Here is a 14492-nt window from a genome sequence, read left to right on the forward strand (position 1 = left end):
ATGAGTTATATCAGCCTCTCCTGTGTGTTCTATGCTTCTGGTCAAAGATGGATGAACCGGTTATTTTAGAATAAAAACGTAGAAACTCAGGCTGTAAATCAGCACTAGTTTGGATCTAAATTAGTTGCAGGAAAACTCCCAAAGAGCATGAGGGAGGAACATCAGGGGCAGAGGTAACTGTGCAGAAGTCAGAGACCACCCTTCATTTATATAATTTCTGGTCAAACTGTACCGGTCAAATACAAGTTATTCAGGTCACTTGCCAACTACGTTACTTATTTTTTAGGACATATTTCTGAGGAGATCAGATAAGGAAGGGGAAAATCAAGGTAAATAAGCAGAAAAACAAGTTTCCAACAACAGAGTTCAAAAAATGATAAAGATACAGAGAAAATGAGACTCCTAACAACCACCTGGAACACGGTAGACCACCAGCACTGTCCCCATCAGATAAACAGCACTTAAAGCTTTCATCTCTGAGAGAGAGGAGAAAATCAAGCTGCTTCAGATCTGAAAACATCCACAGGTGTTTCTGTCCATCCTTCCACTGTGAGAAGATGACTCAGCGCTATGAGTCTGAAAGGATGTGTAGCTGACAAGAAGCTCTTACTGAGAAAAGGAGACGGACACATCAAAGTATCTGAACAATGGACTGACCACTCCAGAGTCCAGACCTCAACACCACTGAATGTGTTTGGGATTATTTGGATAGTGAGAAACAGAAAATACAACTTCTAAGACTGAACTTTGGAGGTGTGAAAAACATCCCTGCAGACTTCTTTGAAAAACTGAAAGTGAGTCTCCTTAAAAGAATGGAAGCTGTAATAAAGATAAAGTGTGGACACTTAAGCATTTATATTATATTTAGTTGTTAAGGCTTCTGTGTAATATTATGTTTAGTGATTTCTGCTTCTTTCATAGTAACAATGAATAAGTACTTAATGGTGATTTGACTGGAAATTAAATAGTCTCTGACTTTTGTACTGTACTGTACTATACTAAGCACTTTGTGCCAGGTTTCAGACACTAATGGGATGCATTCCATTCAAAAATCATATGTATTGTGTACAAAACTGCTGTGAAAGTCTTTAACTGTAAAAGCAATATGGAAAACGTGCATCTCTCTGAGGGAGGATTATGCAAAATATGGGTGGAGCTACTGAAATATGTAATCAGTTGCCTTTCCATTTAACTGCTGTTTGAGCAGCATTCAGTTAGTTTTTCATAGACCTTGGTGTGTTGTTGGGAGACGTCCTCTCACATTGGCAGCGGACACAGTGGCTGTTCCTCCAGAGCACAGCTACATTCTTAAAAAATAAAGGTGCCAGAAAGGATTCGTGTGATGCTATAGAAGAACCACTTTTGGTTCCCTAATTCAACTTTTTAAGCAGAGGGTTCTATGAGGAAGCATATGAAAATGAGATGTGTGACTGTGAAGAACCTGTACATAATATTCAAAAAGATTAATCGACTTTCAAAATGATTTATTTCACTTGTAAATCATTACAGAACAATGCAGTAAACTGTAAATGGTTAAATGAGCATGAAGTTTATTTTAATTTTACAAGTTCTCAATATGAACCTCCTCCAGCTGTACAGACAACATCAACGCCATAGTCAAATTCATCCCACACTCCATTGAGCATGTCGGGTGTCGCTGCACTCACAGCTCTTTCAGTGAGATTTCGGAGATCATCCAGTGTTGTGGAACCAACAACGAACGCTCTGAGCTGTTGGAGGTTCACTGCTGACGAAAATCATGTTGCACAGTTATGACGGATTCACTCTTATTGGAGTGGAGAACACAGAACGCTTTCTGTCGCCATCTCCTCGCAGACTGAAGGGAGCCATCGTCCGGTGACAGTCAGAAACTCTATGACTCCCTCTTTCAGTTGGTATGTGATTGGTTCCTAGGCGCCTCACGGTAGTAAAAATATGGTGCTTTGAAATTGGATGAATCTTTTTGAATCACCCTGTATAAAGGTTCTAGAAAGAACCCCCAAGTTACTAAGGAACTGTTGCATTATGTGAAGATTCTACTTTTAAAAGGTTCTTCACACTCACAGATCTGTCTGTCAGACAGTGGTTATTTCAGGAAGCAAAACTGTTTCTTCTGTTGTAATGAAGGCTCTCCAGAGCTGTTTAAATCCATTTTTTCCTGTTGACTCAAAAAACACAGTATCAAAATCCCAAAAACCAGAATCAGAATCAGAGACCGTCCAAAAGGTTGCATTTAAAGGGCTGTGGCGTCACAGCTGCGCGACTGGCCTGTCCCATTTCGAAGGCTCCTTCATATGCGGCTGATATATGATGGATCCTTTGTTGCCATAGAAAAGCCAGGTTCATTGCGTGCAAGTGAGGAATCGAGAACATGGCAGCGTCAGCAGACGAGTGAACGGTGGCTGAGGAGACACTTTTAAATAGATGTAGTGGGTTTATACTGAGGTGAATAGCTAATGACACAAATGTTTAAAAATAAATAAATAAATAACAATGTGGTCTGAAGCAAAACTTATGGTACCGTTTCGTTTTGTTTTAGAGAGGCAGGAGCAGACAGAGAGAAGCATCTCCAGCTCTAATAAATGAAAAAATAAAAAAATTAAATCAAACTTTCTGGCTCCATCTTTAAAGAACTTTAAAAGAACTTCACAGGAGCGGCGTTTCATGATGCACCGGTAAACGCGGGAACAGCGGTGCTGTGACACAACAGATCGTCTCATTTCAGTTCAACCTTCACATGTCTAAGCAGCCTTCGAAGGACACGCCTTCATTGACCGTGTCCTTCGAAGGATGCAGCCCCTGAATTGGGACACAGCTCCTGTTTGTGAAGGTCCTTATAAAGGGAAGTAGATGAGCAGGTGAAAAAGACAAAGGTGTCACTAGGAAAGAGCCCAATACTCAGGAGAGGCTGACCTCTTGTGTTGAGGGCGGGTATTACACCTGACATCTGTCTTATGTGTTATTTATTTATTTATTTTTTTTAACTGGAGTAGAAGTGCATCCCTGTAGAATGTTTACGACTGTCTCTTTATCAGTGGTTCCACAATTTTGCTGCCGCTGTGAAACTTTGCACCTCAGTTTTAAAATTCAGGCACACTGTGAAACAAGGCCCTAAGGGGAACCTGTCCTCCTCTGGGTCATGTAGTTACAATTAAAACAAACCTTGCAGAAGATAAAACTGATGATTCCAAACAACAGAAAGTCACCTCTGCAGTAACGTGGCTGTTTCTGTACAATCTGTGTTTTGCAGGACGATGCGGATGTGGAGTGGAAGTTTGCCAGGTCTAAACTGTGGCTGTCGTATTTTGATAACGGTAAAACTCTGCCGCCGCCCTTCAGCATCGTGCCCAGCCCCAAGTCCTTCGTCCACTGCATCAGCAAACTCATCAGTCTGCTGCGCTGCCGCCGTCCCCGCCTGAACAAAGACGTGGAGCTCGGCATGGATAGCTCCAAATCCAGAGTACGCACCTGTGAGAGAGAGAGAGATAGTGGGAGAGAGAGAGAGTGGGAGAGAGAGAGAGAGGGAGAGAGAGAGAGAGAGAGAGAGAGAATGAATGTGTGTTTGAATAATGCATAAACCCTTACTTTCCTCTACAGTTGTGCAGGGAAGACACTGAGATTCACACTAACAAAGGTCTCCCTCTCTCTCTCTCTCTCTCTCTCTCTCTCTCTCTCTCTCTCTCTCTCTCTCTCTTTCTCTCATTCCTCATCTCAATTTCTCTCCTTTTCTTCATCTCTATGTTTAATTGCTCCTCTCTTTTTATTTCTCCTTTCTTTCTCTTTCCCTCTATTTCATCCCACCTCTTTCTCCATTATTCCACCTCTCTCATTCTCTCTCTCTACTTTTCCTATTTCCCTCTCTCTTGCTCTTTCTGTCTGTATCTCATTCCTCTCTTTCCCTGTCTCCTTCTCTCTCTCTCTCTCTCTCCTATCATTTGTGTTTTTCTTCATGTGTTTCTCCCAATTCCCTTTTATCTGTATATCATTCGTTTCTCTTCTGCTTTCTTCCTTTCTTTCTCTGTTTCTTTTCATTCCCTCTCTTTGTATCAATCCTCTCTCTCCAGCTCCTTCTCTCTTTCTTTCTGTTTCACCTTATTCCCTCTCTCATTTTCATTTTTTTTCTTTTTTTTCTTTTTCTTTCTTTCTTTCTTTCTTTCTCTGTTTCTCCTCATTCCCTCTCTCTTCTACTTGTATATCATTCCTGTCTTTCTTCTTCCTCATGTCTTATTTCTCTCTCTGTCCTTTAATCTGTATATCATTCCTGTCTCCTGCTTTCTTTCTTTTTCTTTTTGTTTCACCTCATTCCCCCTCTCTTATCTGTATATTATTCCTTTCTCTCCTGCTCCTTCTCTTTTTCTTTTTCTTTCTTTCTTTCTTTCTTTCTTTCTTTCTTTCTTTCTTTCTCTGTATTTGTCATCATTCCCTCTCTGTTCTATCTGTATGTCATTCCTCTTTCTCTCTTTCTCACCATCTCCTTCTCTCCCTGTCTCTCTCTCTCTCCTTTCAGCTCTGCATTCACTCTCTACCTGCGTCTGTCTATGTTGAGAATTCAGCGTTTCTATTGGCCGGTGATGTTTTGTCCTCCTCAGTCTGACTGTGTGTTTCAGTGTAGAGCAGCACTTTATCTCTCTCTCCTGTATCACTAACACATCAGACTTTCTCCCAAAAACAAGGTGCTGTCCGTGTCTAATAGAGACGAGATGTATAGCTTTGCTCTGATTCAGCCTGTAGTTGTAATCAATGCTGTTGAGAAGTTAGATGAGGTGAACAGGGCAATCCCTGCTCATTACTGGGGCAGCGATCATTCACCCTTTAATAAAACTTCAAAGAGCTGTTCGCAGAAAGCAGAGAATGAACCGTGCTATCGTGATGCATGTGTGGCGAGATCTCGCGCGTTCGCTCTTCTGTACATATCTAATTCAATCTAAACGGGTGGATCTTTTCCTCCAGGCTGACATAACTGAAAAGCTGACAAGTTCAAATCTGAAGCGTTGTTATCAAAGAGAGCTGAGGAGAGGGTTTTGTCTCGCCGCAGTGGTGCTTTGCTCTTCTGTGTGGAGTTAATATTCGTATTTAATTAGAATTAGCCGCGTGATTTCAGTTCAGTTTTCATACAGCTTTAGGGTTAAAGCACCTGCTTGTGTCAGCACTGTCAGGAACTGTTTTAAAACCCAGTAACGAAACTCTGCGGCTGATCTGAAGGCCTGTAGTTCTCTAATTTACAGTCGTATGTGAAAGATTGGGCACCCTGGTCAAATGACGTCTTATTGATTTTCAAACACAAGGCCCGCGGGCCAGATCAGGCCTGCCACACAATCCTATCTGGCCCACAAAAGTATTTTTTCTATTAATATTAGTCCCCAGCATGCACTGCAACGTAATGTGCTCTGATTCTCCTACCCCAACAACAGTCTGTGGGACAGCAGTTACATCTCAGTTCACAATTCCACACCAGTCTTATCACCAAAATGCATTTCAGCTGCCATTCAGCCAATATAAACACTTAACAGCTAAGCAGCTCAGAAACTGAGCCCAAACCTTAATGATGCCAGGTGTCTAGTTCAAGCAAATAGGTAGTGTGTTCTTATTTTTACTGCTAAAGGTTTTGCGTATTTTGAATAAACTATGGCCAGTTCGGGTTAGAGCACAACTTTAATTTTACTGGTTAAGTTTGACACTCCTGCTCTAAATGAAAATAAGTTTACATGTCCTCTACAGAGAACACGCTCCTGCACATTTTAATGCAGTTACTGTTCATTTGCTGGATTTAACACACTGGAGACAAAATAAAGCACAAAATCTGGCCTGTGAAGTTATAGTGAATGTTTTATTTTTTCCAAAATGTTAAACTCAGTAAACAAATAGAAACTGTATGCAGAAAATGACAATTAAGTTCTTTATTTGCCACTGACAATAAATGCCATTGCCATTCAAGTTTTTTCTCACCTAGAAAATCAACAAAACATTCAATTTGACCAGGGGTGTCCAAACTATTGCACATGACTGTAAATGTCTTATATAAGAGGAAGTGGAGAAAGATTTGTGACCTCTTGTTAGAATCTGTTTAGCAGAGTTAAGATTTCAGTGGTCCTGTATGCCACCTACTGGCTAAACAGTGTACTGTACTTTTTTCATTCATTAAGGTACAAACAATGTAAATGTACCTGCAAATTGTGTATCTTAAATATTTTTTTTCTCAGGGCAAAGGTGCACATTTGTACCTTTTCATTAATCTGCTGTTTATCAAAACAATACAATAAAATGGATGAGACGGGGTGTGTGGAGTCAATACGACTTAGTAAATATAATTTCAGTGGATTATGGTACAATTATGTCACCTGACTAAAGGTACTGAGATGTATCCTTGAGGGAGCCACCCCAGTGACAGTTTAGTACCCTTTTCTGAGAGTGTAGGCAGCACTCTATGTGGATTTAGTCAGAAGCCTAATGGAACATCTGTGTCTAATATTCAGAGTTTCCAGCTTACTGATTGCTACACTGTCCAAAAGTCTGTAGACTCCTGCCCATCCAACGTTTCTTCTGAAATCAAGGGTATTAACAGGGAGTTTGTTTCCCCACTGCTACAGTCACAGCCTCTACTCTTCTTTGAGGACTTTACACTAGAACACTGTGGTGAGGATTTGATTGCATTCAGCTAAATAATATTTAAGTATTATTCACTTAAAGTAATGAATTCACTTGTTACAAGGACTGTCCGGACACAAAATGGGTTGTGTCGTTTGTGCAAAAGTGGCCTATCCACTGATCACTGATGAAGGGCTAGAGCAGGGGTGGCAAACTCAACCACTAAAAGGACCAAATTTTAAACTCTCAACAAATCTGTGGGCCTGAGAATACCTGTGTTCTCATTTCATGTTTAATTAATGTTGTGCTGTAACCCAAACTGGCCATTGTTTATTCAAAACACATGAAAACTTCAACAGTAAAATACAGGCACTTGAAATATTACATGAATATTTGATATATTCAAAATTTAAATGTCCTCAGGAGCTCTGTCTTTTAAAACTACCTATCTGCTTGAACTAGACACCTGGCATCCTTTCTCTGCTGCAAGTTCAGTAAGACTTGGGTCCAGTTTCTGAGCTACTGAGCCAGCGTTAGGTGTTTATATTGGCTGAACTGCAGCTAGTGTGTTTGGTGATATGACTGGTGTGGAATTAGTAGAACTGTGTAGAACTTTGGTGTAACCGCTGTCCCATGGACTGCTTTTGGGGTAGGGAAGTTGGAGCACTGCAGTGCATGCTGTTTGACACATGTGGGCTAGAGGATGCCTAACACCTATTGTGTTGGCAGATGGGCTACAGTTTCTAAAGGCATTTGTGCACTGGACAGTACAGTGAGGCATGAAACGATTACACATCATGTGAGTGTAATGCTAAAAGTAAACAAACAGCAGCAAATATGGAGAAGTTTCAAGCTCTAATTTATTTACATTTACATTATTTGGCAGACGCTCTTATCCAGAGCAGGGGGTTGAACCCCAGTCTACAGCATAGAAGGCAGAGGTGTTACCCACTACACCATACCAACCACTTTTTACCTTTTACTTTAGGATTTACCTTTTACTTTACTGTTTGCCTTACCAATGGTTGTAAATGAGTCACAGACAGCAATTCTGGTTAGCTAATGTTTTATTTAAAAAATCATCTGACTCCACTGACACAGCACGACAATTCAGTCACAATTGTGTTTGACCACTCAATGGTTTGCATCATTACTAGCTCCACCCATGTATTCCAGCTCAGCACACTTGGTACCTCAGCAAAAATTCAGCATGGTCATTCAGGTAGAGTACGGGTCACTCGGCGGTGGAAATGATGACAAAACGAGTGATCACGGGTTTGTAATTGTACCGTATGTTACTGCACCGCCGTGTGGAAAAACGCCATGCCAGCAATGTGTGTATGTGTTTATCACCAAACATGCAGCATATATTGTAAATAGCTATGTATGTGCATGTTCATTAACTATGTACTGATTTACTGTAAACATCCTCACTGCTGACTGACCGCTGGGCAGGATTCACCTGTTTCTGACCGTCTGTTTGTCTGTGTTTCACTGCTTACAGCTGAACCTCTTCTCACAGTCCAACATGCGCATGACTGAGTCTCACAGCTTCAGCAGCATCCTCAACCAGCCCACACGCTATCAGGCAAGAACGCTGCTCCTCCATTCCCTCTTCCATACCCTCCTGTCCTCCCTCCTCCTTTCATTTGCTTTTCCTCTTCTCCTCTCCTGTCTTCTTTCCTATGCTCTTCTTTGCCAACCTCTTCTTCTGCTTCTCCTCCTTTCCTCTCTTCTCATGCTTTCTTCTCTGATGCCCTTCTCTCTTCTTTTCTGATCCTCTCCTTTCATCTTTCTCTGCTGCCCTTCCTCATCTTTTTCTCTGTAGTCCTCTTCCACCTTTTCTTCTCTTCTTTCTTTCCTCACTTCTTTTTTATCTGTCCTGTGTCCTCCTGTCCTCCTTTCTACTTCTATACTCTGCTCTCCTCCTCATCTTAGTCAGCGTTTCTAGCCTCTCTCCCTTTTCCTCTTCCTCCTGTCCTCAACCCCTCTCTCCTCCTCTTCCTTCTCCTCTGCTCCTCCTCCTCTCCATATGCCAAATGAATGAATGTCCCCAAGTGGTTGACATACTTGAGCTTTTATCAACTGTCCTAATCTCTTTTTTCATCTTCAATCTCCGCTCATCTTCCCACAGCAAATCATGAAGCGGCTCATAAAGCGCTACGTCCTGAAAGCACAAGTGGACAAAGAGAACGACGAAGTCAACGAAGGTAAAGAAGTGATTTGAGATTTAGGCCAGACCAAAGCGCTGGTGGCAAATGAAACAGAAGTGATTGTATCACTTTCATTGTTTCAGCAGAAATTGGGAACAGTTGAATTTTTCTGTGAAATATGTGAAACGTGTGAAAAAAATATCAAGAAATATGTGCAGCTACTGTTCCACTGTGACCACTCTCAGCCTGTGTGTGTATCTGTTGCACACTAATCTGGCCACAACTGGAATACTGTCAGTTACTTTATGACTGATTATCCACACATCCATGTATATGCAATATATACTTCCCATCCAAAGGAAAACTACCCTTGTTAAGTGAAGTACTGGCAGTTGGCTTTTCATTAGGGTGACAATAATTAGCCTTTAAGAGTGCGATATAGGCAGTGGGTCGGAAAAAAAATTGTTCACATCATTACACGTTGAAAGACTGTTAAACAGTTTTATTTGAGGCCTTGCAAAGATATGATTGCATATTGCCAGCAGACATAAAGCTTTCCTATGTTTTTTCCCACATTTTTCTGAAAATTGCCTGCTCACATGCAATACTGTGCAAAAGTCAGAGACCACCTTTGCTTTATTTAACTTCTAGTCAAAACAGCCATTACAAGTACAGGTTATTTATTTTCAGAAGACGTTCCAGAGGAGATTAGATATGAGATAATCTACTTGCCTAAGAGGGAAATAATTTACTATGAATTATAATTATAAATAAATTACTGTGAAAAAAATGAGACTCCTAACAACTGTGTAAGACCTGGTAGACACCAGCACTGTCCCCATCAGATAAACAGCACTTAAAGCTTTCATCTGTGAGAGAGGAGAAAATCAAGCTGATTCAGATCTGAAAACATCCACAGGTGTTTCTGTCCATCCTTCCACTGTGAGAAGACGACTCAGCGCTATGGGTCTGAAAGGATGTGTAGCTGTTAAGAAGCTCTTACTGAGAAAAGAAAATAGACAAAAACGAAGAACCTTTGCAAATCAAACAAAGAAGCTGCTAGTGTTCTCAAAATAATGTCCAGACCCAAATTTGAAGTCAGGAGGCAGTGCGTTTGCTGCCGAAGCAATGAAAAGACTTTGGACCACGTCTGCAAACATCAGTCAAGCATGGTGGAGGATCAGTCCAGGTCTAGGGATGTAGCAACAGTTGGTGATTTGTTTTTGATTGAAGGCACCATGAATGGTGATGGACATAAATTTTAATATGCCATACAGTACCCTCTGGAAAATGTTTGATAAGGACCCAAAGCACACTACTGAGAAGATCAAGAGGTATTTACCAAACAAAGAAGCTGCTGGTTTCCCCAGAATAATAGACTGCAAACCCCAGAGTCCAGACCTCAACATCACTGAATATGTTTGGGATTACTTGGATCCAGAGAAGCAGAAAATGCAACCAACGTCTAAGACTGAACTTTGAAGGTACCTAAAAGTGAGTCTCCTGAATAGAAGCTGTAATAAAGGTAAAGAGTGGACACACTAAATACTGAAAAAATACAGGGTGATTCAAAAAGATTCATCCGATTTCAAAGCACCATATTTTTACTACCGTGAGGCACCTAGGAACCAATCACATACCAATTGAAAGAGGGGGTCATAGAGTTTCTGACTGTCACCGGACGATGGCTCCCTTCAGTCTGTGAGGAGATGGCGACCCCTGACCAGAAAGCGCTCTGCGATCTCCACTTCAATAAGAGTGAATCCGTCATAACTGTGCAACGTGATTATCGCTGACATGCTCAATCGAGTATGGGCTGAATTTGACTGTGGCGTTGATGTTGTCTGTACAGCTGGAGGAGGTTCATATTGAGCACTTACATAATAAACTTTATGCTCAGTTAAACCATTTACAGTTTACTGCATTGTTCTGTAATGATTTACAAGTGAAATAAATCATTTTGAAATCGGATTAATCTTTTTGAATCACCCTGTATTACATTTAGTTGTTGATGCCTCAGTGTAATTTTCTGTTTTTGCTTTTTTTTTTCCTGACATTGTAATTTTTCGGACTTGTGCTTAATGGCTGTTTTGACTGGAAACTAATAATTGGAGGATGGTCTTTGATTTTTGCACAGTACTGTACGTCATGCAAAATAGACTGTTTGCTATCGGTTCCTCTGCATGTCACTCACTTCCTGACAAAGTAGGTGGATCTTGGCCGCGCTAAACAAAAAAATGTGCCAGACTTCCAACCGATAGATGAATGGATAAGCGTCTGGCTTGCATGACTAACTCTGTTTCTCTGTCATTACGTCCCTTGTGGGTGTGAGTAACTGTGGGCGTGTTATGTTCATGTGTATGTATCTTGTGTGTGTGTCCCCACAAACAGGTGAGCTGAAAGAGATAAAGCAGGATATCTCCAGTCTGCGCTACGAGCTGCTAGAGGAGAAGTCCCAGGCCACAGAGGAGCTTTCTGTGCTCATCCAGAAGCTCAGTGAAAAAGTCAACCTGGCTCCCGTCCACACACCATAAACAGAGCCTGGCACACATACACAAACACAGAGTGGCCCTTCAGCGTTAGCCTGATTCCACATCGTTTCATTCTGCTCTTCACGGTCAGGATGATAAAGTCCTTCTCTATCTGAACTCCAGCTGTTCTCTGTGACTCACAGCTGAACTTTGACCGGGCATTGAGTGACACTTTATCTAAGTTCCGCCTTCGCTTCACTGACGACATGCAAACCTGAAAACTCAGTCCAGGCCATTTCCAGGTGTTTTAAATGGAATGCAGATGTCACTTCTTATTCTTACTGTGTCATCTGGCCTAGCAAGTCAATAGGAACAATCATGATGACACTGCAGAATTTCTCCCCTTCATGCACTGACGCTGCTTTTTTCATTGAACACTCTCACCAGAGCAAATGACATAAATTGCCATTGTTTAATTTGGTATTAAGTGTCACCTATTGTCCTCTAAGAACATTGGCTAAACCCTCCAAGAGCTTTTGTCTGTGCCAGAACTGGGATTGTATATTGCCAGTTTCTCTGTTCAAGCAGGTAAACCGGTTCCCTTTGATAAATATATACTGGTTCATTAAGAAGAGTCAATAGCTTAGCTCAGAGCATAGCTTAACCTGTTGAACCCTAGGCTTATTATTCAGTTATTACCTTTATAGCTTTACCTATTGAACCCTAGGCTTATTATTCATTTATTACCTTTAGACTTATTATTCTATAACAACAGCTTGTTTCAGTAACAACTATGAGCCCAGCTACCAAATCGACATCCTGGGCACACGTTCAGAATGGCTTTAAAAGTTGGAAACGTTATTTTGTAGGCTCCCACAGATTGTATAAAGGCCTTCTCTTCCAATGTCCTCACATCGTTCTAAGAACGTCCCCATGCTATAATAGTAAACGTTCACATGTCGCATCTTTGTAGCCTTGATTTAAAAAGATCTCCCCCTCCGTTTAGCACCAAATGTGTTCATGAAATAACTCAACTTTAGAAAGAGGAGCTTCAGGCATGCTCCTTCTAAATTTTAGTAATTTCAGAAATCCATTTCCATAACTTCCAACCTAACATCCAATAAATTTCCATCTCTGCCTTCCATTTCCTATGATGATGGAATCTATTCCCTGTTGGTCAGGCTTTCATATCAGTTGCACTGTTCATTAAGGGGGTCGGGGGATGGTGGGTCTGGCCTTCTAGCTTAAAGCAGAAGCTGCCCAGAACTTGTGCTGTTCTCAGAGTTCTCTCCCCTCCTACAGTCGAACAGTCTCGTCTCATAACACCACATGGTCCAAACACGACATCTAAAACCTACATACTAATTGTTTTAAACTCTTTCTACAAAAATGGTTGGATGTCCAATGATTATTGTTCTCTGAATGGTGTAACTGCAAATCAGTTTCAGAGCATGTAGTGGACTCGTTTGTACATGAGGTTCTCAGTAGAATATTGCACATAATGCTGTTCAGAAGCTGAAACTAGAACATCCGCTGATGTTAGGTGGACGGCCCTTGTTAGCTGGAAACTAAATGCAAGTTATGTAGTAATCAAAGTGGGAAACTGAAGCATTCGCCCACATACTGGTTAAACCCTGTGAGATGAATCACAGAGCTGTCTGGTTCTTTTCCTTCTTCTAAAATGCTCTCCTTCAACTTTAGAGAGACTTGTCAGTTAATGGTGGGCTGATGAATCACTTACTGTTCAGACTAATATGAGACAAATATGAGGAAACTTACTTCATTTTCCTGAACTAATCAGTGACACAACAAATGTGAGTAGTGACAACATTCTGGCATTGACTGTACCATAAATCAAATATCTGTCGATATCTGTATGGAGTCTCGTCAAACTCCAAGATAGCAGCACAAAGATGATGAACCTGATTAGGGCTGCCACTGTAGACTAAATTAGCAATTGACAAATCTGCTGATTATTTTGAGTAATTTGAGTAATTCAATTTTTCAAAAGAGGCTGAACAATAAAAATTTACTGAACTAGAAAAAAAAGATTCATGAACTTTCAAAGATTCCAAAATATTTTACTGCTAAAATATAAACAACGGCTTTAAAATGTAAAAGTGTGCGTTCATTAGGCTCTGTTTCTTCTTGGAAGGGAGGACTGTAGGAGAGTTGAAAAAAATGCATTGTCATCATACGACTGCCAACTAATCATGGCTGAGTCATCAAGAAGTAGAATTTGAATCATTTTTGAATTGAGTAATCATAACACTGAAACCTAGGGATGAACCGATATCATCATTTCATGTTGCTATGTGTCAATGTCATACATAAACATTAACATTTACTTCTGTAGGGTTACAAATGCAGTCAAAGCAATCAATTGCAGATAATTTAGCACAGCAATTCAGCATCACCTAAAAGTTCTGCTCTCCTGGAGTTCATACAGCATCAAATCTCCTTTTAACATGTGTTACATCTAAATATCTGCCCAAAGCCGATAATATTTATTTTATAATTATCTGCTTATGCTGAAATGATCGTGCATCCCCACCTGAAGCTGATACAGAACACACTGCTGCACAGTGTCTGTGTCACTAACATGAGGAGCTGTAGGCAAGTCAGTCACATAGTGGGAGTCACATAGAGTCCGATTAGAGCAAGGAAGCATCATCTAGCTACTGTGGCCTGGAAGCAGTTTTACAGGTTTGTGCTGTACATACACTGGACGTGAAGTGAGGCCTGATTTCATTCATATACGTTACAGTGAATGATTCTGTGTGGTAGGTACAGAATCTAAAACATGGGTTTGGCTTGTCTGCTTATATATCTATTTATAATAATTTATATAATGATTTATTTGTAATGTTGTGCGTTGTCCTGTTACATACAGCTGCCATCTTGTGTGGCAGCATAGAGTTATTTTACATACAGGATGGATGGATATAGGTGCATAAAAACAATAGTATACCACTGTTTTCAACCAAATAAGATAAAGCAGGGATTTTCTCTGTACTGTGTGTAACTGACAAATGAAAATTCTTTATGTCATGTCTGTCAGCAAATGTTCTGTTTAGTCATTAATTTTTGCTTTACTCTAGAAATGATTCGAGTTCAAATGTTGGATTGGATGAATGAATATATGGATATATGAATATATGGGTTATAGTGTTGAGAAGCATATCGGAAAGCTTTTAATCCCAATCTATGCAGGATCGATGTGTCTTTTTAATCATCAGTGTGCTGATCAGCTACACATACACAAGGAAACCTATAGGTTTGT

General features: G+C 40.6%; 1 protein-coding gene across 1 annotated transcript in view; it reads left to right on the forward strand.

Moving 5' to 3' along the window:
• trpc3 (transient receptor potential cation channel, subfamily C, member 3) overlaps nt 1-14069 on the forward strand; it is a 71099-nt gene extending 57030 nt beyond the window's left edge. The window contains exons 10-13 of the mRNA XM_036576927.1: nt 3251-3460; nt 8090-8173; nt 8720-8795; nt 11130-14069. Of these exons, the coding sequence (XP_036432820.1) occupies nt 3251-3460; nt 8090-8173; nt 8720-8795; nt 11130-11272 (513 nt within the window). The 3' untranslated portion in view covers nt 11273-14069. The remainder of the gene's footprint in view (nt 1-3250; nt 3461-8089; nt 8174-8719; nt 8796-11129) is intronic.
• The last annotated feature ends 423 nt before the right edge of the window (nt 14070-14492 follow it).

This window comes from Colossoma macropomum, unplaced genomic scaffold, assembly GCF_904425465.1.
Source record: "Colossoma macropomum unplaced genomic scaffold, Colossoma_macropomum, whole genome shotgun sequence".
Classification (NCBI taxonomy): Eukaryota; Metazoa; Chordata; class Actinopteri; order Characiformes; family Serrasalmidae; genus Colossoma; species Colossoma macropomum.